Raw genomic sequence first — 25,107 nt, 5'->3', positions numbered from 1 at the left:
AAACACCTGTTGTCCTCTGGTATTTAAGTCCTTATAGAGAACCCAGGGAAAGAAAAATATTTATAAGTTAAAGCTGAACTTTTCCTCGTTACTCCCTTGAGAGATCTTCTGTTGTGCTTGGATATTTAATATTTACGAAAAAGAATCACCTGGCTGTTTCACTTGCTCTCACTTCTATGCTTGATGGATTTGGCCTTTTTTTTTTTTCTTCTTTTTTTAACCTGCCTGTAGAGGTTATCTTATTGATTCAGCTTACAGCGCAGGAGACCCACCCGTTCTCCCCTCCTCTTGCCTGTCTCTTTTGTTGTGGTTTCTGCCGATGGTTTGGCCCACAAAGCCAGTCATTGCTGGCCACGCTGCTATGGCAACCAGGAAATACTCACCGCCATCAGTGGAGTAGTGTCCGTGTGAGAGTGTTTGAATGTGAAGGGGATAGAGAGGAGCAGAACGTGGTGAGGGGGAGCCCAGACAGACCACTACCACAACAACAGCAGAGACTGATCTTCACCTTTGGCTTTTCTGCAGTTCTCCCTCTTAATTCTTCACCGAGCATGTGAGTGACAGAGCATTGTTTGGCACTTTGGAGTGGTAGCTGGATCATTTGTTTGTGTTAATGTGTGACTTTTGGAAATGTGTGAACCCAAAGAATGTAGTGTGTGTGTGTGTGTGTGTGTGTGTATGTATGAAAAGGTTCAGTAAATGCAATTATTAGGTGCAATGAATGAGAATACATGCATGCATATATGCACTCAGAGATGGCTGCCAGCTCTGCAGCTGCATCTCTGCTGCTTCCAGTGAAGAGTGTGGTGGTGTATAGGAATGGAGACCCCTTCTACAGTGGACGCAGGTTTGTGGTCAACCAGCGACAGGTGGCCACCATGGAGGCCTTTCTGAATGAAGTGACCCAGAGCATCGGTGCCCCTCTTGCCGTCAGGACTCTGTACACCCCCAGGCAGGGCCACCGAGTCACAGACCTGCAGGATCTACGGACAGGAGCCCAGTATGTTGCTGCTGGCTTTGAGAGATTCAAGAAACTCGAGTGAGTACAACAAAATGAAGTTATTTATACTTGATGTCTGGAAAACAGATCAAGTACTGTGTTAGGGTTTTCTTCGTTATATCCCTTGTCTTTATGCACAGTTACCTGAACGTGAGAACAAAAAAGCAACCCACTGCTCGTGAGGAAACCCAGGTAGGCTTTCATTTCATTTCAGTCCTTTTAAGGAATCTGTAACTGATTAATCCTAGCCTAACCAAGAGGAATGCACCACCAGGCTACAGTCATATCAAGCTGATCATTTCAACTCCTTCCAAGTCAAATTTAAAAAGAGTGCAGGATTTTTTGTTTATTGACACAACCTTATTCGCCTTTAAAAGTGACGACCCATTCTTATGAGCAAGTATTAGCCGTGCATGTCCCCTGTTATCCTCCTATTGAAGTCACAGGCTGTTAGGTAGATTAGCGGATATAATGGGCTAATGACTGCACTGTCCATCAAACACTCAGTCACTCAGAACTTGCAGGGTACTCTCATGTGACAGCTTCATTAATTTCAGCGGGATATTGAAACGTCAAACGATTTCATCAAGAAAATTATCCTTTCTCTTCGGCTGAACTCAACCTTTTCAGTAAAATGAAAGGCAGGCAGTGCACAGTGACGAGGATGCTAGGATTAGGCATAATGAAGCTCCCTTAGCATTCACACTAAATTGATTTCAAAGCCACACACACTTTAGAGCCACTCACGACAAGTACTTGTTTTATATTCTGACCTGCTGGCAGGACTGACCTCTTAGTGTTTCTGATGTAGAGCGATCTATTAGTCTTACTTTTATGAACAAAAAACATACATGAGTATAGAATAAGCGTGCATAGATGCTATTTTGGATAAGTGTTTGTTTGTTTTTTAGGTGGGGCCTTTGGCTTTAAAGTCTTACATGTCTGTATTGTGGTTGCTGTGGAGATACACAAGAAGTGTGCCCGTATGTTGAGTGTTTGTGTTTGAAGTTTTTATGCTTCCACCCAGTGTAATCAGGGCTGTGTACATGTTCAGGCAGGCCTAATACTCAAATTCTGAGCCCTCCTTCTGGATTCAGACACATTGTAAATAATTAAACGTCTGCCACTTTAAAGAAGGAAAAAAAAACAATAACGAGGAGATTATCAGAGCCCACTGATTTAGCTCAGCTAGAGGCAGACATGGATATTGGCTCCAGATTTCATTACTATGCGACGACATGGGTGAGGGCCCTCAGATAAGACACGGCGTGTCTAAATGCACCATCCGAGGAGTCTTGGAGTGACGTCAGTTTCCATGGCTGCAGCACTTGAGCTGATATGAGCTGAATACACTTTTCGGATAATGATTTTCTTGGCGATATGCATGCAGTGGTATTTATGTGCAGGACAGGAATGATGTAAATCTGTTAAGGGAATTTTGAAACTTGATGAAAAATTGACAGCATTTGATGTTCTGCAGTGGCAAGCATCTGATTTTATGTTGGTCCCCTCTAGGTCAAAGCAATCCAGAGGCCGAATGTGTCAGCTAAATGGAGGAAGTATATACCTGTGCCTTGCATTATACAGTGAGTTGGAAGAACTGCTTATCGGAGGCATATATACATAGTATCAGAAATGTATTTATTTATTTTTTACATACAGTTTGCTGGCAGTACCATTGCTTTCATTTTGGATTAAATTATCTCTGCACCTACTGGATGAGAGGAAATTTTGTCCTTAAGATCTCCAGAGAATAAACTGCTACTACTGGCTTCCCCTGATGTTTCCTTTAGCAACACTTTTGTGGAGTTTGGAAAAAATCAACAACACCCTAATCTTTGCCCTGAAAACAAATATCCACGTTTCCCAGACTTATACCAAAATCAATTTCACATTAAAGTAATGCAACTGTAGGAAGATTTAATATCGTTGCTGTGGCTAATTAAACTATCATTCATTATTCCTTGATTGCTAAATAATTGTTCCTAATCTTTCATTTAAGGAAACCACTGGGAAACTATCTTTTCACAACCAGCTTAGACCAGTAGTAACAATTACCAGTTCTTAACTCTTTCATCACATATCTGCATACAAGAATTAAGATGTTTCTTGTTATGTTCAGCGTTTTTCGAAATGGAGACCTCCTGTGTCCACCGTTCCGATTCATCATTCCTCGGAGCATGCAGCAGGACCTGGATCAGATCTTGAGTCTAATCACAGAGAAGGTCAGCCTAAGGACCGGTGCGGTGCGCAGGTCAGTGACACCATTACACAGAAGGTCAAAAACATTCCCAATAGCTCTGTGAAATACAAACAGAAAGATCTAATAAAGTAAATATCGAACCCCTGTACGTTTTTCAGGTTGTGTTCTCTAGAAGGAGTGGCCGTGTCCTCAGCTGGGGAGCTGGAGACTGGCCGCTGCTATGTTGCCGTGGGAACTGAGAGGTTCAAGAAACTCCCATATGTGGAGCTATTAATCTCCAAAACTACAGAGAGGTACAATCATGGAAGTTCCTTTGTAAAAAACAAAACAAAACCCGTGCTTGTGTCAGTCTGTGCTAACACATGAATAATAATCAGACGACTGGAAACAAGAAGAGAACAATATCCCACACATTCCTCTCTCCCATTTTTTAATAACTATGTTTCTTCATTTTGTAGCTATTACCCTGGGAAGAGAAGGATGTTAAGGAGAGCTGAGGTAATCCTCCTCCTCTCTCTCTGCATTCAGTTACTTGCTTTATTTTCATGTCTTAAAATACAGTTTTAGGATCGTTATTTTCCAGCCTAAATATCAGGTCTGATTGGCAGCTGTCAGAAGAAAACATTAACAGGCTATGAACAACTTCTGTTTTTTTCCCCATTAGAACAGGAAAGCAGGAAGTGGGCCTGAAGACCAATGCAGTGACTCAGCTCTCCTTGACTCCCCAGAGGTCAAACAAACAAACAAGTCTCCACTGACTTATATTCACACTATATGATGCTATATTATGAGTATTTATATAATTTAGTGTTTGTTATGTAACATATTCAATGTGACCCATGAATTTCAGTCAGACGGTCGGAGGGTGAAGTCAACAGGAGATGAAGCTGCAGCCCCACAAGCTTCCCAGCAAAGGAGCAGGAGAGAGGGAGCAGATGAGACCTCTACGTTTTTTGCCAGGCCGGTCAAGATCCGGAAGAATCGAATGCAAACGAGACCACCGCTCAGCAATGGATCTGGTGAGGATTTCATGAAATCCAATCAGTCTTAAGGAGTATCTCCACTTTTTGGTGGTAAAAAACTTTTGATATCTACCCATGACAGGCCAGCCCAGTGTATTTAAAAGTTCAGCACAGAAAAGGAGAGAAGAGGTACGAGGGGCAGAGGAGGTGCAGGAGGATGAAAATACAGCTACAGAGCTTCCTGTTGATCAGGTTAGCTTCAGGCACCTCTGCGTCATTTCAGACTCATAATTGAATAGAAGATAATTAAATGCTAAAATATGACTGAGGTGGGCGCGTTTGTCTGCCCTTAATATTATAGAAGTGAGATTAAATCTAAATTTTAATCATATTTCCTTTCCAAAGAGAGCTGCAGAAATAGTGGAGGAGGAGGAATTAACTAACCCAGAGGATCCTCTGCAGAACAAACAGATGGTAGGCATTTTTTATGCCATATCTAACATGTTTTGTTAGATATGAGAAATAACACTCATCACTCACTCCTGTACAAGCAAAACCAAAAATACCACTGAATAATAGTTGTCCTGCATGCATGTGGAGTAATTATTAATTCACTGTCACAAGGACAGTACATGCATGCTGCACATTTTGAACAAAAGCATTAAAAAAAACACTATTTATTTCTCTCAAGAGACAAGCACAAATTATCAAGGGTGAGCAGCACGACGACGAGGAGCACCCACACAAGTACAGTGGAAAGCAGGTACGGTTCGTGTGGGTGGGTTGTTTACATTTAATCGTAATTCACGTGTTCACATTAAAAGGGTTACCCATTTTTGTTCTTGTGCCGTTAAAAGGCATTACTATCTGAAGAGGAGCAGGAGTCCAAAGCTGAAATACTGGTACACACTCACACCCACGAGTAGCTAATTAATCAATTGAACAAATACAGAACTTCAGCACGTGGAGGCAAAATCTTTGTGACTTTCATTTCAAAAGGAGCTGAAGCAGACGTCTTCAAAGTCGAGGCCTTCGTTGTCTAGCAGCCACGCAGAGCACAGAAAAGAAAAGGCAAGTTTACCAACTTCACACCCTATAACACCATCGCGTTTTTACTGGCATCAATATAACCAAGGCATTAAACTCGTCTTGCTGATAGCTTTTGCCTTTACACTGATTTAGTGTCGTTGCTGTGACAGGAGATCCTGCAGGATGCGCCGTCGGTTGCAACAGAACAAAACCACCATCATCAGGAGGTCACGGCATCCTAACAGTTTCACATCGCATGAACGTTTGATTAAATTAGTAGTACTTTAACTGTGATAATGAGCCAAATAACAACATTAATGTATGTTTGTTTTATTGTAGAAAATGTAAGCGTGAGAAGTGCAAGCAGAACAAACACTACAACAGGTGGATACACTATCAGAAGCTCTACAAGCTTCAACTAAAACTGATTGAAGTTTATTGTATCGTACACCCGTTTATGACATTGTCCATTCAGTTTTACAGGCATGATTCTTATGTTGATACTGTGTAGATGTTCAATGCTGCAATATATTCACTATGCGTACAGAAAAAAAAAAACATTTTTTAGGGTAAATCTTAAACCTATACTGAAAAATGAGTGACTACTAAATGAGTGTTGGGGAACAGTAGTGTTGCCAAGAATTTATTGATTAAATATCAGCAACAACACAGGAACAGAGCACAATATTAACAGTCATCTGTACAGTGTCTTGTATCAATTAAATGTGACAATAAACATATATATTACTGTACATGTGACCAATTTCTGAACTCTTTACACAGTTAAAGTCTTTTTCTTTCAAAAGTAGTTTGGAAAATAAAAGCAGTATATTACGAGTAAACAGTAAAAGGAAAGGCGAAAGATGAAAATTTTATCCTCAAGCTATACAACAACATTGTCCCCTCCTGCCTTGCTCTTACTCTACAGCAGGCTAAAGGCAGCCACCACAAACTGTCCCCATTAAACCAGAAGCTGACATCTACCCCGGGCTTATTTATATGTGGTCTCTGCAGGATCTATGCAGATGCCAGTCAGCTGCGGAGCATTTAAAAGTAAAAGTTAACAACCACCGCTTTTCTATGCGAGCGTCATAAATCGAGTCAAGCTCTGTGGTGAACTCTCCATGAACCCGCTTCCCCCCCTCAACATGGTGTGAGAGTTTTCTGGACAGGCCTTTTGAAGCTTGAGTTTGTTTAGACACAATTCTCCCATCAGCATCGCCGCTCTCAGGAGCTGCTCTCTGAATCTAAATCGTCTTCTTCAGTCCTGCTCCAGCTTCATTGCCCGTCTTTCCATTTACGGCGAAGGATTTATTTGAAGGCGCAGAGGAATTGGCTTAAATCCTGATCTCCTTCAGTACACGGGTTGGGTCAAATTCTGATTCCCAGTATCTCTGTCAATATCATCAATGGAGCTTATAATACACAGAGTGATGCCAGCCATGGTGAGGAACATTCCTACGACAGCTTCTGCAGACAGATGTGTGGGCAAGGATATCAAGATAGTTAAAGTTAAAAAAAAATGTATTTATTAATTAGGTACGGTCATGGTACAAAGAAATGTCACCCTCTTTCAGTTCAGTTAGCATGTCTTAGCACAACTTCAGATGAACAACAACATATTAAACTGTGTCATTATTAATTAAACAAAAACTAAACCAAAATACAGACGAAGTGTGTAAAAAATTAAGTACAACTCATTATTCAATAGCTTGCAGAACAATTTTTAACAGCAATAACTTGAAGTAATCGTTTTCTGTATGACTCAATCTGTCACATCATTCTGGCCCAATCACCTTTACAATGTTGCTTCAGTTCATTGAGGTTAGCGGGGATTTGTTTAAGCACAGCATTTCAGGTTGACGTCTGGACTTTGACTGGGTCATTGCAACACCTCTATTCTTTTCTTTTGCAGCGATTCTGTTGTAGCTGTGGTGTTGCAAGGGTTAGGATCAAGTCACGCTTTAGCTGTCAGACACACATGTAGCCTCTCATTTGACTAGAACACCTTGGCTTACGGATGCTGACACAGTGACTGCAAGGTGCAGTTACTGGTCCTGTGGATGCAGAACAAGTCCAAATCATCACCCCTCCATCACTGTGCTGACTGTTGGTATGAGGTGTCTGTGCTGATTCGCCGTGTTTGATTTTTGCCAAATGTGACTCTGTGCATTATCACCAAACATTTCTATTTTGGTCTCGTCACTCCAAAGGACATTGTTCCAGGAGATTTGCGGTTTGTTCAGCTGCAGCTTTGCAAACCACAGCTCTGCTGCCATGTTCTTTTTAGAAAGCTGAGGCTTTGACCTGGTAACCCTTCGAAACAAGCCATACTTGTTCAGTCTTTTTCTAACTGAACTGTCATAAACTTTAACATTTAACATGCTAACGGAGGCTTGTAGAGTCTGAGATGTAGCTCTTGGTTTTCTTTTTTTCAAGTTTGTCTGAGAATTGCACAATCTGACCTTGGGATTAATTTCCTGGCATGTCCACTCTCTGGAAGTATGGTAATTGACCTAAATGCTTTTCCACCGAATAATGACATCTGTAATCTACTAATCTGGCTCCTAAATACCCTATTAATTCCTGTAGAAGAAGTAAGGTTGTATTTAGCGTTTCACATAATCCTTCTTCATTTGGCTTAGTTTACGTTACATAAATAATGACAGCGTGTAATGTGCTATGTTCTTTAGTACAACCGACACTGTATTTACTTAATTTGAAGAACTGCAAAGCATCAGATGATTTTTATTGCTTCCTGATATGTAAAACCTTTGAATTAGAGAGTGGTTAATTTTCTTTTTAATCATGACTCTAAACAGCTTAAAGTCTGACTTTCAAAATCAGCATCTGAATCTTTCCTTTTCTAGATAAATACCACCGGTTGTGTGACTGGCCTCATTATTTTAAAAAAAGCAAACAAATGTAGTGTTATCACATGAGTGACTTACGTTTGCCTCCAATCTCTTCTCCCAGAAACTTGCCAGTTAGCAGAGTGCAAAGGAGGGTGAGGGAGTTGGCTACAGGAACAGCAAATGATAACTCTGGATGAGAAGAAAGGTTTTTAAAAAAAAATGAATTTCTAGTCTACAAAGAAGGCATACAGTGACAGTCTGTGTCAAGTAAAGCAATAAAAGTAATTTCTCAAACATGTTCCATTAAGTATGATGATTTTCTGCTTGTAGTGTTTAAAAGAAATTACATTTAACATTTATCCAGTAAGCCATGTGAAAAACTAATCTACGGTGGCTTATTGGCATTTGATACAGGAAATTCTGGTATGATCTGATATAAAGTAAATATAGGGCCAGTAATACTGATACTAAACCAATACCGATACTTTTAGCCTATACATATAGCTTATATAGGTATATCAGTGTGTCATGATTCATGGGATGAATCATCATTTGAAATTTTGAACACATTTTAATGACCATTAAAACTTTGTGATTTACTGTGATTTTGACTACTTTTCAAAATAATAACACTTATAACTTAAACACTTATAAGGTTTTCATGCATTCAGAAACTGGTTTTTTTTTTTTTTTTTTTTTTTTTTGGAGACCTGGAATGTAAATGTACCTGGCTCTAAAGCACTTTGGGTCAACTTCTGTTGTTTAATTATGCTGTAGGCTATAAATAAACAGACAGATAGTCAACACAAAAAGGTTCAGCCATTCTTCATAGCGCATGTTTGAGATATATTTCCAAAAAAACCCAAAACCCCAAAACACTTTATTTAACACAGAAACAAAATATCGATCGCTGGTATCGATACACTCAATATTTGGCCCGATCCGCACACCTCTATTGGTAAGTTCTCATTAGTGTTTCAGGCTACACTTGTGCTAGGTCTCACCTGTGGTTGAAAGTGTGTAATAGTAGACCACTGAACCACTCTGGTTTAACAGAAATGGGACCAGGTACTGTAGAGCAACACAAGGGAGAGGGAGCAACTGAGCCAGTTACAGTAACATACAGTCTACCTTAAAATGCGCGAATCTGCTGTCTCAAAACCTACCTTGATGTTAAGAAAGAGAAACCTGAGCTCCGCCAGCAGCTGTGCCACTTTGCTGGTTTTTGTCACATTTTCTATCCCCTCGGTGCCTCTCTTTAGGAAAGGGTTGGTGCAGCCCCACAGCACTGACACCAACAGGAGACTCAGCAGCTCGACTGCAACACATTAAAACGAGCTTACTTCCTTAGCATAGGTAGTAAGATGCTAACTACTCCTGGCTTAGCTTTGCGTTGTTAATTCTGGTGAGGAGGTGGAAACTTGCAAATATACATTTAAATGAAAATACAGACGAAATCTTCAAATTCTTGACAACTAATATGATTTTTAAGGGAAACAATAGATTATGGCCAACTCACCTACGGTCACCATCGTCCTGGTTGTCAACAGTCGCTATAAGTCGCGTTCAAGATTGTTTTCAGTTGTTAGCGAACATTATTCAAACGAATAAATTCATAGTGCAAGAATTTAAAGTGCAAATCCTTAAACTTGTCCAAGAAATGTGCAAAAATAAATTGGTGAGGACTGTTTCTCTCATTTGCAGCTTCTGGTCGTTGGAGTTTGCGAACAGTTCTTGCCCTCTTGAACGCAGCTTTGAGGCTTTCCAGTCATTACTTTTCCAGAGACTACCAGCAGAGGGCGCAGGGACTCACTCTTCCGCTTCCAAATATTATTTGTACTACTACTACTATTATTATTCTCTGTGCTAATTACTTCATTGTAATAAACAGACAATCCACTACTACAAATATTAGTTTTTATTTTCACTTCATTTCATTTAGTGAACATCTACAAACAATACAAATACATGGACCAAAGAGAATAAAGTGCAAAATACTTTAATGTCAAATTAAAAATGATTCACATCAGGAAGCAAGGCTGACAAGCTGTTTCACATAGGTCTCTTCATTCTGCGTGGTAACAAAGAAAGAAAGAAAGAAAGAAGGACGTAATGATATTTTTGAGATTTTTGTGAATGTGTGACTGCTCACAAGTACAGAATGATGTAAAGTTAATAGAGCTCAAAATAAATCTGGAACATTAACACATTTTCTCAGTCATAAAGGGTGTCCATTACACAACTACAAAAAGAGTTATCATTTTCCATGCCTTCAATTAGATGAATTCTACGTTTACTCAAAAACCTCTTGAAAACATAAATTTGCATCGCCGGACCAGCATTATCCAGCCATAAGCCCATAGCTGTCCACACTACACATTACTTCATTACTTCATTAGCAGTAATGCAACATCAGCAAAGAGCACAAACAGCAATGACTATTCTCTGAACACTGAGTTTAGCCAAAGTTCTTCAAAAGGAAATTTCCGTATTCAGATCCTTCATTTCCCTTGTGTCTCTTTCCAGTGCTGCTTTGATCATCTTTGAATTGTACACCCAAAAGACCTCATGATATCCTTGTAGTCTCTACCAGTGGCCCAGTTGTTGGAGATTTAACAGTGACAAGGTCACAGATTGAGTTTCCACAGCATTCAGTCAGCACAATATGTAACAACACATCAGTCAGTGCCTGTTTTGAGACTAAACCGCAGTCTTGGTGCTATGTGTTTTCTATTGATGGATTTTCATGTATGGTGACCACGGTGGACCCGCTGTTGGTGCTGAACTGCTCAACTTGATTCCCCTCCGCACTGGTGAGCTCTGCTCTGGGCAGCCGGAAGCTGCTCTCTGAGGCTGGGTTTGAGTTGGTGATGCTCCCTGACACAGAGCTGATTCCCACGGGCGTCAGCGGAAAGTTGCTTTGAACTGTAGATTGGGACATCTTCGGACGAGGTTTTGAACTTCTACTGGTTCCCAGGAGTCTGGATTCACGTGTCCGCCTGAACAAAAAACAAACAAAGACATTGGGAAGACAAATTTATAGATTTTTCTTTTAAATTTGTGATTCCTGTAATAATTCCATAATAATAGCAGTTTTTTACTTGGCTTTTGTCTTTTTACTGTAGTAGCTATATGAATAAAATAAAAATCTCATTTACATTACATATATTAGATTGTCAAAGGGTCATAAGTCCCTCTCATGTGTCTTTATTGAAGTTAAACAATCTAAGAAGGGAATGCCCCTGTGTGGTTCTAGCTACCGGTTGCAAATCAGATATATAGATAGATGTGACCTGTACGTCAGGTTGTGCCACTTTATAGGGAAAAAGTCCCTCGTCAAAATGTCAGGGAACCACAGGCAGAGAATAAATAAGAATCTGATACAGAAGATGGTATTATGGTATCTCTCAAACGGAACGTGATAAAAAAAAAAGCAAGATGAAAAGCTGAAGCAGCTCTCTAGTCTTCCACGAAGTGAACAGAAATAGCAACATTGCTTTACAGCTTGAAACATTCGGTATGCAGGAATCGCCTTGTGTCCGAGGAATGTCGTCTCACCTGTTGTACGTCTTCAGGATGATGAGTAAAATGGCGAGAATGATAATAATGCCAATGACAATGACAGCAATCATAGCGCCAGAACCTGAGAGACACAGAAGAAAGGAAAGATGAGCAATGAACTCTCTGACAGTTGGTTTATGAGCTACGCCGTCTTATACACATTCCGCCTTCTTGTGATGGTCCAACTTATTTTGTGTGTCCTCCAGAAATAATGACTTGTGACCTAGCAACCATATCACTAAAAGGTAAACAGACGACGGTAAATATTTTCTACCAAATACTTGTCTGCCAAGCCCATAAGAAATGTGCAGATTAGACTTTATGACGCAGTGGGTTTTTATTTCTGAGGACTGGCTCTTCTGATTATTTCTTATCTAACTCAAAGCACTATCATGGTGTCTACAAAAAAACAAAACCTTGCTGACAAGGATGTGTTTCACTGATGTCTGGTTCAAGACGACGCTGCAGTTTGGAGCTCACACACAGATGATGTTCTTACTTTGAATGAGTATTTGTTCTTTGGACTTGGTGATAGCGGTTGTGTTCGAAGTTACGGTAGTGTTGGTCACTGGTGAGACGGTTGAAGCTTGCATCTTCAGGAATAACCTGCCAAGAACAAAAAGTATCACGTCAGCCACAGACTGAAACAGCACTACATTCATTCGAGAGAAATATTATAAGGTTTAAACCGTTTCTGCAATAGATTTATAACACATCTAGAAAATAAGAGGAATGTAGAAGAACAGATGGGGAATAAAAATAGCAGATGGATCGCTCAGTGGAGGGAAAGTTGGTAATGACTGAATGTTTTATGGCATCCACAAGAATGGCAAACCTCACCAGAACAGTACAATAAAAAGTACGAGTGAATAGCAAGATTTGTGGTACCAGAAGATTCTAGCAATCATAAAGCTTTTCTGTTCAGTTTTATTTATATATATTCACAACAGCCGTCCCCTATTGAAGGCTATGAGTAAGCACCTGGCGAAACTGGGAAAGAAAAACTCTCTTATAACTGGATGAAACCTCTGGCAGAACCAGATCTGGGGGTAAGGGGAAGATAAGAGAGCAAAATACACACCTTTTTTTCCGTTTTTAAAATCTTTGATGTATTTCACGACGCAGTCTACAGAAGCAGTCAAAGCAGAAAATATGTTGCCAGCCACATAACTCGTCTCTGACGAGATTTCTCACACAAACAAATGATATTAAACTGACTGACAGGATGTGATTGTTGGGTTCTCATGCTTCTGATTGACTGGCTGGTAATGCCAGGCTTTGTCATGTCTGCCAGAGCCTTTGTTGTTTCAGGGATGTATATTCATCAGGCAGTCAGAACAAAGCTGAAAAAACAGAGCACAAATATGACCCAGTACTGCGTTCCTGTATTCCTGCCCTACAGTTCTCATTTTGGGGTACTTAACATTTATTTATTTCATATACCCTGCACCTCCTTTGCATAAACACCTCCTTACGTTATCACATTTTGTAACATTTTGACGTTTTTAAGCACAAGGGGAGCAAATGTGGGCAGCGGTCCGCCATTTCACATTTTAGGAATGTTTACCAACGCAAAAGTGCAAATCATCATCTTCAGTAGATAATATAATTACAAGATTCAGAACATCCAGAGAAACAAGGACAAAAACCAGCAGAGAATGGCCAGGATTGTGGTATCTCAGGTGACACTGCACTAATCCTCTGAGGCCTAAGTCATCATTAGAGATGACTTCAACCAAAATCCCAAACCTCTGCGCCCTCTCCTTCCTTTCCTCCTAACTATATTCTATAAATGATCCTGTTCATTCATATCAGCCTTCCCTCCCCCTTTTCCCTTTATCCTCTTTCCACTCCTTTTTCAAAAAGTTCCCTTTTATGTTGTTTTCTTTTTTCTTAAACCCTAAATCCCACCTTTTCATCTCTTCTTCCTCCTTCCACTGGACTAACCTCAGCATTACCCCTTCTTCATTTCCTTCATTTCCTGAAGCCTAACCTTCCCCTCCTCTTCTTGTGTCTTTTCCTCCATTTCCAAAAATCAAATCTTCCCTTACTTCCTATTAATTCCCTTTTACTAAATTTTGTCCTCCTTCGCTCCCTTTTCCTTTCCTATCCTCAGTTATATTAATTAGGGGATAATGATTAATTATCCCATTCCCTGACTTTGACCTTACCCTTCAATTTTTCAATTTTTCCCGTTAGCTTTTTTAGTATATTCAACTATTTTTTCATCATTCCCTTCTCTCATCAATCAGGGAACAAAGAAAATAATCTTCCCAACTGACACACATCAAAATCCATTTTCAGTATTTCCATAAAAATCAGTCTTTCCCTTCTCCAAAATGTTGGGTTAGGGTTATCTTTAATGACTTAGACCTCACTTAAAATGGACTGAAGTGAGGTGGAAAACTATGTTGTGGTGTGAGGAATCACATCCTTGGCACTAAAGAGAACAAGGACTGTTACAGAAGCCGGATTCTTTCATGGTGATAAGGTGACATTAGTCAACATCTGTGAAGACACCAGTAATGCTAAATGAGATCTACTTTTAAGAGCAACATAACCTGCCAATCAGATAGATGACACTTCTTTTCTTATTTCAGCAGGACAAATCCATTTTTCACATTTTCCGCATACATAAAGCAGCATGGCATTGTGGTAAAAGAGCGCGGTGCTAAGTTGAACTGTCTGCAATCTAGACCTGTCAGCTTACATAAACACTTGGCATATAATAAATCAAAATTACCACAATGGAGGCTCTGTACTTATAAGCAGGTAACATTTTAGATAAAGCAAGAATGGGGAAACATTTTACGTTCCAAGCACAGCATTTGCTTTTCTAGTTTCAGCTGTTAAACGTGGTGGTAATCCTGCCCCATTCCTAACGTTTTCAAAACTCAAAGTTCCCGTAGTCAGATTCAAAATAAACATGAATAAATTTTTAACTGAAAAAACACATTCTCTTTTACAACATATAAGTATAATAGTGCTTACTAAAGTCTTCAAGTTACAGTGCTTAACAAACTTATTAGCTCACCACACAATGCCAAATATTGGCTAAAGTAACAGTATTGGTAATTACCAAAATAAATGCTTATGTAATGGTCAAACCCCCACTATGTGCAAACTGTTTTATCAAAATGAAGTTCCTGATGCTAAAATTTAATTCGTTTATTCCTACAAACGAGGTTCTAGAAATGAAAAGGTATAGATTAGCGATCTCTCAGCCATGACTCCTAGAGTCACCCTCAGATATTATTTTACTGCAAGTCGACAATCAGGGCTCCTGTGTGATTTCGTTATTGTACTCAGAACACTGTGATCGCAATCTAATCTACTTTTTTGCAAGCATGTCACGAAGAGATCCTCTGTCAAGTGGGAGGATCCCAGAAACTCCAGGAAACAATCAGATCACAGCTGTAGGTCAGGGCTGTCCCTGTCACTGATCTCTCCCCTGACACTGATAAGGACAGCGACACCATCTCGCAACCAAAGCAAACTTGACACGAACAAACTTTTTAACTTCCATAAAATGGATTTCCATATAGATTTCCATAAAGACATCCTCTAAATATCACTTCTACTTTTGTTTCCACTTGTAGCACGCTGGCGTCATCACTGGACTTCCTCATCCTCTTTTCACGCAGTGCAACGTAAACCAAAGGATACACAGTGAGCTCAGTGAGTCATCCAAGCGTGACTCAATGAGGCGGTGATTAAGTGGAAGACTTAATGTGCCGACATTACGATAGCATTTATTGTTTTATGTAAAGCACTTTGGTATGCCCAAGGCTTTTAAATGTGCTCTATAAATAAAGATTGTTGTTGTTGTTGTTGTTGTGTGTGTGTGTGTGTGTGTGTGTGTGTGTGTGTGTGTGTGTGTGTGTGTGTGTGTGTGTGTGTGTGTGTGTGTGTGTGTGTGTGTGTGTGGTTTTGTATCTTATAATGAGTTGACATTTTTTGACCTAATCACTTCCACCACTCATTAACTAATCTTAAAATTACCAGGCTGAAATCACAGAACTATTTCGATTTCTTTAACAGGAGCGTGTTTGCCAGCACAGCGGCACAATCAGAGCAGGTGGCACAAGCGGATAAAAATTTGCATCAGCTATAAAAAGCTGAAAATCTTGGCACACAGAAGATCATCCCACGCAGACATCCTGACACATATCATATCAATTATAGTCACAGTAAAGTATGGAAAATATCACCCCAGCACTGCGTATACACTGGACATGTCATTTCTGATTCATTCTTTTACCTACTTTACAGAGATTATGAGATTTTAGATTATTGTTTCCCCCATGAAGTGTATGGATAAGTGCAGTCTTTTGTGCTCAGTCTTAAACATCATGCTCGAGTTTACATTTCACCTACAAGCCACTGTGCACATCCTGGAAGCATTGCACAAGGTCTTTTTACAGACCATATAGTGTATGCGAAACCTCAAGGACACGAATGCACAGACACTTAAAGTCACAAATACCAAAAATTGGTCAGGGCTTAAACTGTGATTTTATTGTTTTCACTGCAGTAAAATCAGAACTGTAGTCACACTCTGAGAATAGAGTAACGAAACTTGTACTCGATACGTGTGTGTGTACTTTACGTCTTATCCACCGGGCAAATATTGCATAAATGACTCTCCAGGTGTTGACATACTATTAGGCAAAGAGATTAATAATGGCATACATCATGTCAGCTGTTTGCTGTGTTGACAGCTTCTGATAAGTGGCTAACTAATCGTCTGATGTGTAAGGTCAGTTACACCATTGCTTTGGAAACAGTAGGGAATACACTATGGGGATGACGTGGTTATGTAACCAGTTGAGTCATTTTTGTTCCTATAGGCAAAAAGTTCAAATGAATGTGTGTGTTTAAAAAGTACCTTATTGATAGCTATAGTATTTTTCTTTACAGTACTGTATTTTCAATGGTTAGTTTTAAACTATATCTTCCTTTGAAGTATTATTACTGTATTTGTTCATTTATTGGCCCACTGTGTAAAAAGAATAGTGTACATTTTCCAGATGGTGGCAAATAACACAATTACAGTTCTTTTCTTTAAAGTACTTGTGCTGTATTTTTAGCTTCTAATCCTTTATTATGTCTTCATTAGTTCTTTGCCATTAGTTGTTTACAGCAAATTAACAGAACGTGACGGAATAACAGGTCTGGATTCATTTACTGGAAAAAAAAAAATTAATATGGTTAACTGGCTTAAATGGGAAGAAGCTAGGTGTACTAATTAAATAAATTTGTTAAAAGTGCCTTTATCATAGCTGAGTCTTTGGTGATTATAGAATAAGTTACCATGAGAGAAAGAACAAGCTCTTTCTTTAAGGTTCAAATGTAGAGCTACGGGTATTTGTTGTGCTACAAAGCTGCCTTGTCTGCAGAGGCAATCAAAAATGTGCTGTCGAAAAAAATGGCTTCACCAGCGCAGCAGGATGTGTACCAGCTTTTATCAAAAAGAGGTGATCGGATTAAGCAAAGATAGATCACATTTATTGTCCCAGGATGGAGATTTAATGTCATCTTTTGTACAGTTGAAACATAATCTGTCCATTTTCGTAACTCCTTATCCAGTCAAAGGCTGTTTTGAGACTGGAGCCCAAAGCAGCTGTCATAGGTTACACCCTGGGACAGCTCCCCAATAGCTGTACTGTAATTTTAAACTAAACGTTTCACTCCTTAACCACCCTCTTTACTTGGCGTTTTCATGGTACAGAGGCATCTCTTTACATAGCTGCACATGCTTGTGATTCAGTAGCCAGTGGGTGTGACGCCTCTCACGGAATAGGTGTGTTGACAGACGTAAGTAATACATCACAGGAGCTGCAGTTTAGATTTAGGATGGGTGCTATGTGGCAGAGGTTGGGAGAGCCCTCAGCCAAGGAAAAACACCTAATGTTAACACACCTTGACTAATTCACGTGCAGACATCGTCATCCTATACCCACTCCTTTACTTCGGCTGAACTGCCCAGAAGACAAAACTCGAGTTTGATGGCAAATGAATCATGGCGCCGTTTCCCTGAGTAGAACAAATTGCAAAAGATATGTTATCCTAAGCCATTTACCATGATTGAACGCTTGTGATAAAAGATAATGACCTCATTTAATTGTCCAAGTGTATTTTTATGTGTATAATATCTCTTTTCTGGCTTGATTTTGATTGTAAATCTTAGAGAATATGCTCTCTTCAGGGTTAGTTAAATAACATATAACAGGTGCCAGCAGATGGATTTTTGGCTTGAACCCGGATCGTTTTTTATTTACAGTAAACATTTTAAAGCAACACCGGTCCTTTCATAGCTTGGTCACTGGCTACCACATTCCTGGTGTACAAACCAAACAGTGTAATCAGCTGATCAAGTTAGCCACATATTGGAAATGCCATAAGCCATAAACATACATCCTTTATTGTCAAGATAACAAAGGGGAAATCAGTCAAGCTAATTCAAACACGAGTGGCAGTAAAGGCCGGTGGCTTGGCCAGGATTCTGCAGGATGGAGGAAAAAAAACACTTCAACTTCACAGATTTAAACCCAAGATCCAACCGAATGCATAAAGTTTATGATCTGTTGCACCATTATCAATATACTTTATATGTTTTTATAAGTGTCAGTTTTCAGCATTTCATTTTTATGATGTAATACTGAAAAGTAAAAATGATGCAGCCATTGTTTATTGACTTTTCAGTAATACATTTCTGCCTGCTCAGCTATGATGTAAAATATGTGATAACACTGTTTCTAAAGCAGCCCAAGTATGTTTTCCTTCATCATGTTCCTGCATTGGGACACAATGAACAACATATTTGTCAGTAGTAGCTGTGATATTGCCAATCTATATACTATATTGGCTGAGCTCTAAATACTTAATTCACTTATCCACGTTAACTCGTTTTATGTTTATTGCAAACCCCAGAGCGTGGAAAATCTGTTTTTCCCCCCACAGGGAAACTATATTACAGTTAATATACACAAGCAGGATAATCTTTTAAAAGACATAGGACATAAGTAGCAAGAGACCCTCTCATCTTTTTTTACTCTGGTTTCTTAAAAGTAAAGGAATCTGAAACTAAATCTCAACAGACCACTGATTCTGACGTCAGCATCCGTGTCCTCGTCGGTCAATCTTCTCCGTTCTGTAATAAGAGTTTGTTTGCTGTTCCACAAACTGCAGCTATTCACTAACACTGCAAATTCAATATCCTTTCTTCCACCCTGAGTAAACAAGCCGGTTATTGGTCTGTCCAGAAAGTGGACTCGTTGCAGAACGGGAACAATTTAGTTTCCTTTTTTTTAATATTATTTTTTTATGAGGGAATGAACAGACAAAGCTGTTGACTCGTTCCACCTCTGCAGATGCTCACCCAGACGTTAAAAACAACGCAGTCTCCCGCACGACCCATGTTCACAAGTACATTCAAAGTACAATCTTCAAACGGCTGTCGGAGCCAATATTTGAGCAGTCACTTTGAAGCAAGCTAACAAGACATAGATGGCCCCGATTGTTTCCTTAGAAAAGCGGACATGTGGCCTAAAGTCACAGCAGAGAGCTCGCCTGGATCATCTCTGATGTAAACCTCTCATATCTTTGGTTATTCAGATGTCACACCAAATAGGGATTTTACTGTGACTTTTATTGAGCCCAGTCAGTGAGCACAGAAATTTGCAACAGAGAACAGTTGCTGTTATTCATGTAAAGCTGAAGTGATCGTACCATGAAAGTAAAGGTGTGAATGCCGGAGATAACTGCAGGACACTTGTTAAGTCATTGGACAGACCCCAAAGACGATAAAAATGTAGATCCATGTGTGGATAAATTTGAAAGCCAAATTCCAAACAAGCTCAGATAATTTGGTATTTGTAGTGAGAATCACACTAAACTGGTTTCAGATGGAGGCAATAAATCCTTCAGCAATGAGTCTACGATAAGTTTGCACAACAGCTCCTTAGCGTGAAGAGTATTCTACACAGCCATGAAAAGCATGACAAATGAAGTGTGTGAGGGGATTAACAAGCCATTTCTCAAGCATTTAAGCCCAATGAAATACCCAAATATGGATTGTAAGTTGCACAGACTGAATGCTGAACTCAGTGTCTCTTTTTTGTTTTTTGTTTTTGCTTGTTTACAAATGTGAAAGCTGCAAAAAATAGCCAATCACTTGAAGGAGTGTTAAAGCATCATTCACACATTCTCTGGGAGTATTTACACTAATTAGGAACACATTTTCTAATTAAAATCTGTCAGTCAGAATTATTATCAGGAGACAAACCTACACAAACTGTCTGAGATGAAGTGCTGATTACTCATTCAAGATTCCTCAGAAATATTACGATCTAATAATAGGATGAATAATTTTCCTAAGATGCTGCTGCTCAGAATAGAGTTTAGCGTTGTATAACACACTTTTCCTTCTAACTGGATACACGACATAGAATTAATCCATCATTGCCATGATGAAAATCCCATCGTTTCTAATTGGTCTGTAATAGATTTCTATATAAGTTCATTTTCTGTCACAGTGTTGCTTTGCTGGTAAGTGCGGTGTGACTTGCTAATGCTGTATTAACAAAGCACATTATAAGACAATGCTCATCAAAGTTAAATGTGACAACACAAGAAAGTCCATACAATTGAAGTTAGCCTACTGAGCCACAGAGTTCATTTGTGAATACGTCATTTTAATTTCATTTTAACCTCTTTTATACTTCAATCATAGGATCACAATCTTCTAATTAAACAAAGAAAATCACAGAAGGCAAAATAAAATCAAACCACATCACATTGAATAACTTGAATAACAGGAAACATTTCGAGCAATGTTTCAACGTGATTAAAACTTGAATATCTGTTTTAGCTGGGTAGATTTACACAGGCATTAAACACGTAGAAGAAGCTTAATGTGTGAAGATGACAAATCTTAAATCAATAAACCGTCATCATGTGAATCGGTACAGCAGGACTACACAACGTGCGATCACATTTACCTGCAATTATAGTGCCAGCTGATGGGAAGATAAGGGCAGCTGCTCCATCAAACAGTCACTTATCAATAGGTGATATGCAGCCTGATACTAATGAGAGGTCAAAATGACTCTTTTTTAAAATTCCAATTCAAACTTGTCCACTTCTTTAGCACTAAAAGCAGATTTCTATACATGAGAGATCTTTGGTATGTGAGCTGTTTTTTTGTCCCCTCACCTGAGATGTGTTCTCGTTATGTCTGAGAGAACCCCCGCTCCAGAACAGGAAACAGTCAACAGGAAAGGGAGTTCTTACTCTTTGAGTTTACATCAAAACAAAAAAAATTATCTGCCAAGAAAACCGCAGCGGTTAGTGTGACCTACCCGATCACCTTCTCTTTGATTTCAGCCCAAGCCTTCTCCGGATGGGAGCCTGAGCAGTGCAAGAGCCCCCTCCCTCAGCTGACTGAGGGGGGCATAGTCCAGAATCGCAGCAGGCCTGGGGAGGGAGACACCAGGGAGTCGAAGAGCCGGGTGAGCAACTCCAGGAGGGGAGAATAAATCCCAAATGCAGCTAAAGTGGTGGCGGCACAGGTACAAGCATACAGGTCAGATGTACTGAGAGAGCGTGAGAGTTCAGAAACAATCACGGATATCTGTGAGTGTGTGAGAGAGAGAGAGAGTGTGTGTGTGTGGTTTCTCTGTGAATCACAGTGTTTATGTGAAGAAGGGGAGGAGAGTGTGGAGGAGGAGGAGGCTCCACGTTGCTTCTCGCTGAAAGTAATAATGTCAGGCAACTGGTTTTTCAGGTCCCTCCGCCCGTCCCTTAGGCGTGCTGGAGCTGCTGATCAAAAAGCAAGAATCCTCTCCAAAGCTGCCAGCTCTCCCCATGACCACCGCTTCTCAAAATCAGTCTCCAGTGGGCGTCTCGGGACACTTTGTCCACATAGCCAGCATATAGTGGACACATTTCTATTCCTCCAGTTAAGATTTATGTCTTAACTGGTAGGTCATTTGAAACTGTCACTTCCTCTCCTTTACAGAACAAATGGCCCTACTCGTGTGTACTCGTGTGAGTATTGGCAAAGTTTGTCGTTTCAGTTTTATCAGATACGCATTCATCTCTGGTCAAACACATTTCATGTATGTAGTTAAAAATTGACAATGTGCCTGTTCAAAGGGTATTGGGTGTGTGTGTACCAGCCTTCTATTGTTGGACTGTAAGATCCATTCAAACAGCTGGAAACAAGGGAAACATTTGTACAAGCAATAATTTAATAGCTTGGTTAGACTTGTCCCAAACCTGTGCCAAGAACACTTCAGGATCCAGCCTCATGTTACCCCCAGGGACCACGAGGTTCCTATGACAATAAAGCAAGTTGGAAGCTATTCTTTTGTGAGGAAGTGTAAGTAAACTTCATTTGAGGAGCTACACATTGTCCCGGTTCAACCAATGGGCTGAAAGAACAGTCGGCAACCTAGATACATGAACGGAGCTGGTGTCGCTGTGTTTCGCTGTGCTGGAACACCGGTACATACAGTATAAAAGATGCAGGTCAGATTTCATAGAGAAGAATACATCTTTTTAATTGGAATTGTGTTGGCATTGTGTTGGTTCCAGTCCAGCATGAATGATCCAAACACCATGCGTGCTAAAACCTTTGAATTTCACCGAGTGTGGAGGTTCCCTCAGTTTATTTTAGGTCAATTTATATAGCATCCCTTTACAGCACGTCACCTCAAGCTGCTTTATATTGCAAAGTAAAGTCCCTATAAAATTAGAGAGAAACCCCAACATTAATTACTTGACTTGTGAACAAGCATTTGGTGACAATGGGAAGAAAGAACTCTCTTATAACAGGAAGAGACCAGACAATAGACCAGACAGCGAGGTGCAGCTGTCTGCAGTCAATGATTGAGGGTGTGAAGGAGAGAGAAGAGGAAAAAAACAGAATAGAGAAACACACACTATGTGAAACAGCACAAAAAGTCTATAGCAATAGAGCCACTTGATCCAGCCCTATCTATTAGGTTTATTAAAAAGGAAAGCTTCAAGTTTCATCTTAATATTAGGTGATGTTTCCACAGGAAAGGCGCCTGATAGCTAAAGGCTCTGCTTACCATTCTTCAACTCCGGGAACCACAAGTAAGCCAGGACTGTGTTGGGTCCTCTATGAGAAGAAGTATTTTAAATACATTCTGGATTAAACATGGGGCCAATGGAGAGAACATAATGTGGGAGAAATATGTCTCTTTCTAGTTCCTGTTTGACTGTTTTACACAAAAAGGTTCATAACTTTTAAAAACATCAGCTAACAGCTAACGGTCCCGCCTCTTTACCTGTCTACTACACTGTAGGAATTTGATTTATTTCCTTGTGTCTTTTTTCCTACCTGGAATGACAGGAAAGTAAGAAGCCACTTTACCTTAAACCTCACTCTATGTGCTTATTAACTAACTTATTAATTAAAAGGGAACCAGAAAGATTTGGCCTGTATAGCTTGAGAGCTTAAGTGCCCAAAACACCCATGAAATCCACATTAACTGGATCTGTTCCCCGAAGGTACACACACTTTGTGATGTTCAACAGTAAGAGTCATTGTGAGGAGGAATTCCCCGCTGCCTGTGAAGAGAGGGCTTTTTGTGTCGTGAAGAACGAGACAGTGCAGTATCACAGCTCCTACTCAGTCCTCTCTACCTGCAAAATACCAACAGCTGCCCACTGTTTTACCTCTAACACAGGCAATCTTTATGACTGCGTGCTACAATAAAGATGTACCAACCCACTGACTAAGTTTGGGCCAAACCTGTGCTTGCAAGACATCCTTTTGTGAAATCAGGGATAACAGTGTGCCAATGTTTTGGCTTTGTTGTAGTTTCTCACCTCATGCAATGTGTCAGGAGGAAATGGATGAGAGAAAACTGTTGTCACAACATTGACGAGCAATCATTTGTCTTTCGTTCATGGCTGACAGGATGGAACAGAAGCTGTGAATGTTCAGTCGCTTGCTACACAGCAGGTCATGACTACACTGCCTGCCACACAGTCCGCTCATGCCTCATGCTTTAAATTTCAAACACGCTAACGATCACTGAAAGAATCATTAACTCAGACTTGGAACAAGACAGAATATTAACTTAAGCTGCAATGTGAAAGTGACAGTAACATTTAATGGCGGCAATTATACCTCTTTGAATGAATGTATCTCGTGGCTCCATTCCTTTGCCAGAGCCATTCTTTCTTTCTGGTTGGACCACTGCAGGGCCATGTAAACACAGCTGCTTGTCCTTGTTTGAGTGAATGATTGTATGAGTGATAAAGTTAGGCAACTAGTCTGCTGCGCTTTCAAAATAAGTTAGTGAAAACACTGCGGCTCTCTCTGACAGCTTTCGGCAGATAACCTGCATAGGAGTCAGGAAATTGTGGTTAAATTGTGACTACAGAAAATAATTAGGGTCACAATGCGTGCACATTGGTCACACAGTGTTAACCGCAACTCACCTGTTGGAAATATGCACTGATACTCAGCACAATAATAAAAGTTTTTTTTGGTACAACTTGATCTGCTTCATTTGTATCAAAGAGCCACTCAAAAGAATCTGAGCATACGGGAATGTAACACTAGTAAAATCGCCATTAACTAAAATTTATGTGATACTGTAATGATCAGGGCTTATTCTCAGTTTAATGGCGAGAAGCTATTTTTCTAAAGGCTCACTTGAAGGATGAAACAAGGCTTTCTCTCTCTTTCATACAGTTATTGTAACGTTTGACAGATGTGCAGAGAAGCTGTTGAAATCCACGGATTACTGGCCACTCAGTTTGTTCCACAGACTGTTGACCTCCATGCAAACTCCTGATCCAACCAAAAACGTGGATTGGCCTAACCCCACCAATCTTTGCAACCCAGGTTTTCAGTGGTAGGTCATTTGAAACTCAAAATGTTTCACCTGACATCAAAATAACTTTAACTAGATTTTATGTCTGCTTTGGCACCGCTATCCCAGAATGACACATAAATAACCGTCTATTTTGGTATTTAGCTAAAGTTTGCTGATTAGTTTTGACAAGAAATAATTTATTACGCTTGCGTTTGTGAAGGACAGGGTTTTTAAACCTGTTTTTTCTTGGTGGTGATGTAAATGCAGGAATCCCAACAATATATACAGCATAATGAAAAAGTAATAAAGTCCCCTTCCTGATTTTTGTTGTGTGACAGATACATTAGACAAAGATAACTCTAGTAAATACAAAATGCAGTCTTTAAATAACCTTTCCATTTATTAAAGAACAAAAACATATCCAAACCTACCTGGCCCTGTGTGAAAAAGTAAGCCTAATAACTGGTTTTGCCAGCCTTGGCAGCAAGAACTGCAATTCAGTGTTTGTGATAACTAGTAATTAGTCTTTCACATCGCTGTGGAGGAATTAAGGCTCACTATTCTTTGTGGAATTGTTTGAATTTAGCCATGCCACGTTTTAATTTAGAGGAGAAACATGTTACATTTAAGGTCACTT

The 25,107-nt window shown here is 39.8% G+C and overlaps 3 protein-coding genes across 6 annotated transcripts; 1 reads left to right on the top strand and 2 right to left on the bottom strand.

The window, feature by feature from the left end:
* The first annotated feature begins 217 nt into the window (after positions 1-217).
* dcdc2b (doublecortin domain containing 2B) lies at positions 218-5,946 on the top strand. 3 transcript variants are annotated; one of them, XM_026152783.1, is made up of 15 exons: positions 218-553; positions 818-1,039; positions 1,141-1,192; positions 2,516-2,586; positions 3,123-3,254; positions 3,362-3,496; positions 3,662-3,701; positions 3,868-3,933; positions 4,054-4,222; positions 4,308-4,417; positions 4,571-4,639; positions 4,857-4,928; positions 5,023-5,067; positions 5,165-5,236; positions 5,365-5,946. In XM_026152783.1, coding segments are annotated over exons 1-15 (1,329 nt in total). In that variant the 5' UTR covers positions 218-551; the 3' UTR covers positions 5,437-5,946. The 3 variants fall into 3 exon arrangements, with proteins under 3 accessions (XP_026008568.1, XP_026008567.1, XP_026008566.1); XM_026152782.1 differs by having other exon boundaries at positions 754-1,039; XM_026152781.1 differs by lacking the exon at positions 218-553 and having other exon boundaries at positions 709-1,039.
* On the bottom strand, positions 5,805-9,840 carry tmem234 (transmembrane protein 234). The gene is made up of 5 exons (XM_026152784.1): positions 9,569-9,840; positions 9,216-9,367; positions 9,054-9,120; positions 8,146-8,238; positions 5,805-6,664 (listed from the first exon to the last, which is right to left on the bottom strand). Exons 1-5 carry the CDS (start codon positions 9,579-9,581, stop codon positions 6,549-6,551), a joined length of 441 nt encoding a protein of 146 aa, XP_026008569.1. The 5' UTR covers positions 9,582-9,840; the 3' UTR covers positions 5,805-6,548.
* Positions 9,841-10,001: 161 nt separating this feature from the next.
* On the bottom strand, positions 10,002-23,789 carry ncmap (non-compact myelin associated protein). 2 transcript variants are annotated; one of them, XM_026153006.1, is made up of 4 exons: positions 23,777-23,789; positions 12,110-12,216; positions 11,608-11,692; positions 10,002-11,048 (listed from the first exon to the last, which is right to left on the bottom strand). In XM_026153006.1, the coding sequence occupies exons 2-4, from the start codon at positions 12,201-12,203 to the stop codon at positions 10,769-10,771; spliced, it is 459 nt and encodes a 152-aa protein (XP_026008791.1). In that variant the 5' UTR covers positions 12,204-12,216; positions 23,777-23,789; the 3' UTR covers positions 10,002-10,768. The 2 variants fall into 2 exon arrangements, with proteins under 2 accessions (XP_026008791.1, XP_026008790.1); XM_026153005.1 differs by lacking the exon at positions 23,777-23,789 and adding an exon at positions 20,973-21,311.
* Between the last annotated feature and the right edge of the window lie 1,318 nt (positions 23,790-25,107).

The sequence above is a fragment of the Astatotilapia calliptera genome, chromosome 19, assembly GCF_900246225.1.
Source record: "Astatotilapia calliptera chromosome 19, fAstCal1.2, whole genome shotgun sequence".
Lineage (NCBI taxonomy): Eukaryota > Metazoa > Chordata > Actinopteri > Cichliformes > Cichlidae > Astatotilapia > Astatotilapia calliptera.
This window is presented reverse-complemented; position numbering and strand designations above follow the sequence as displayed.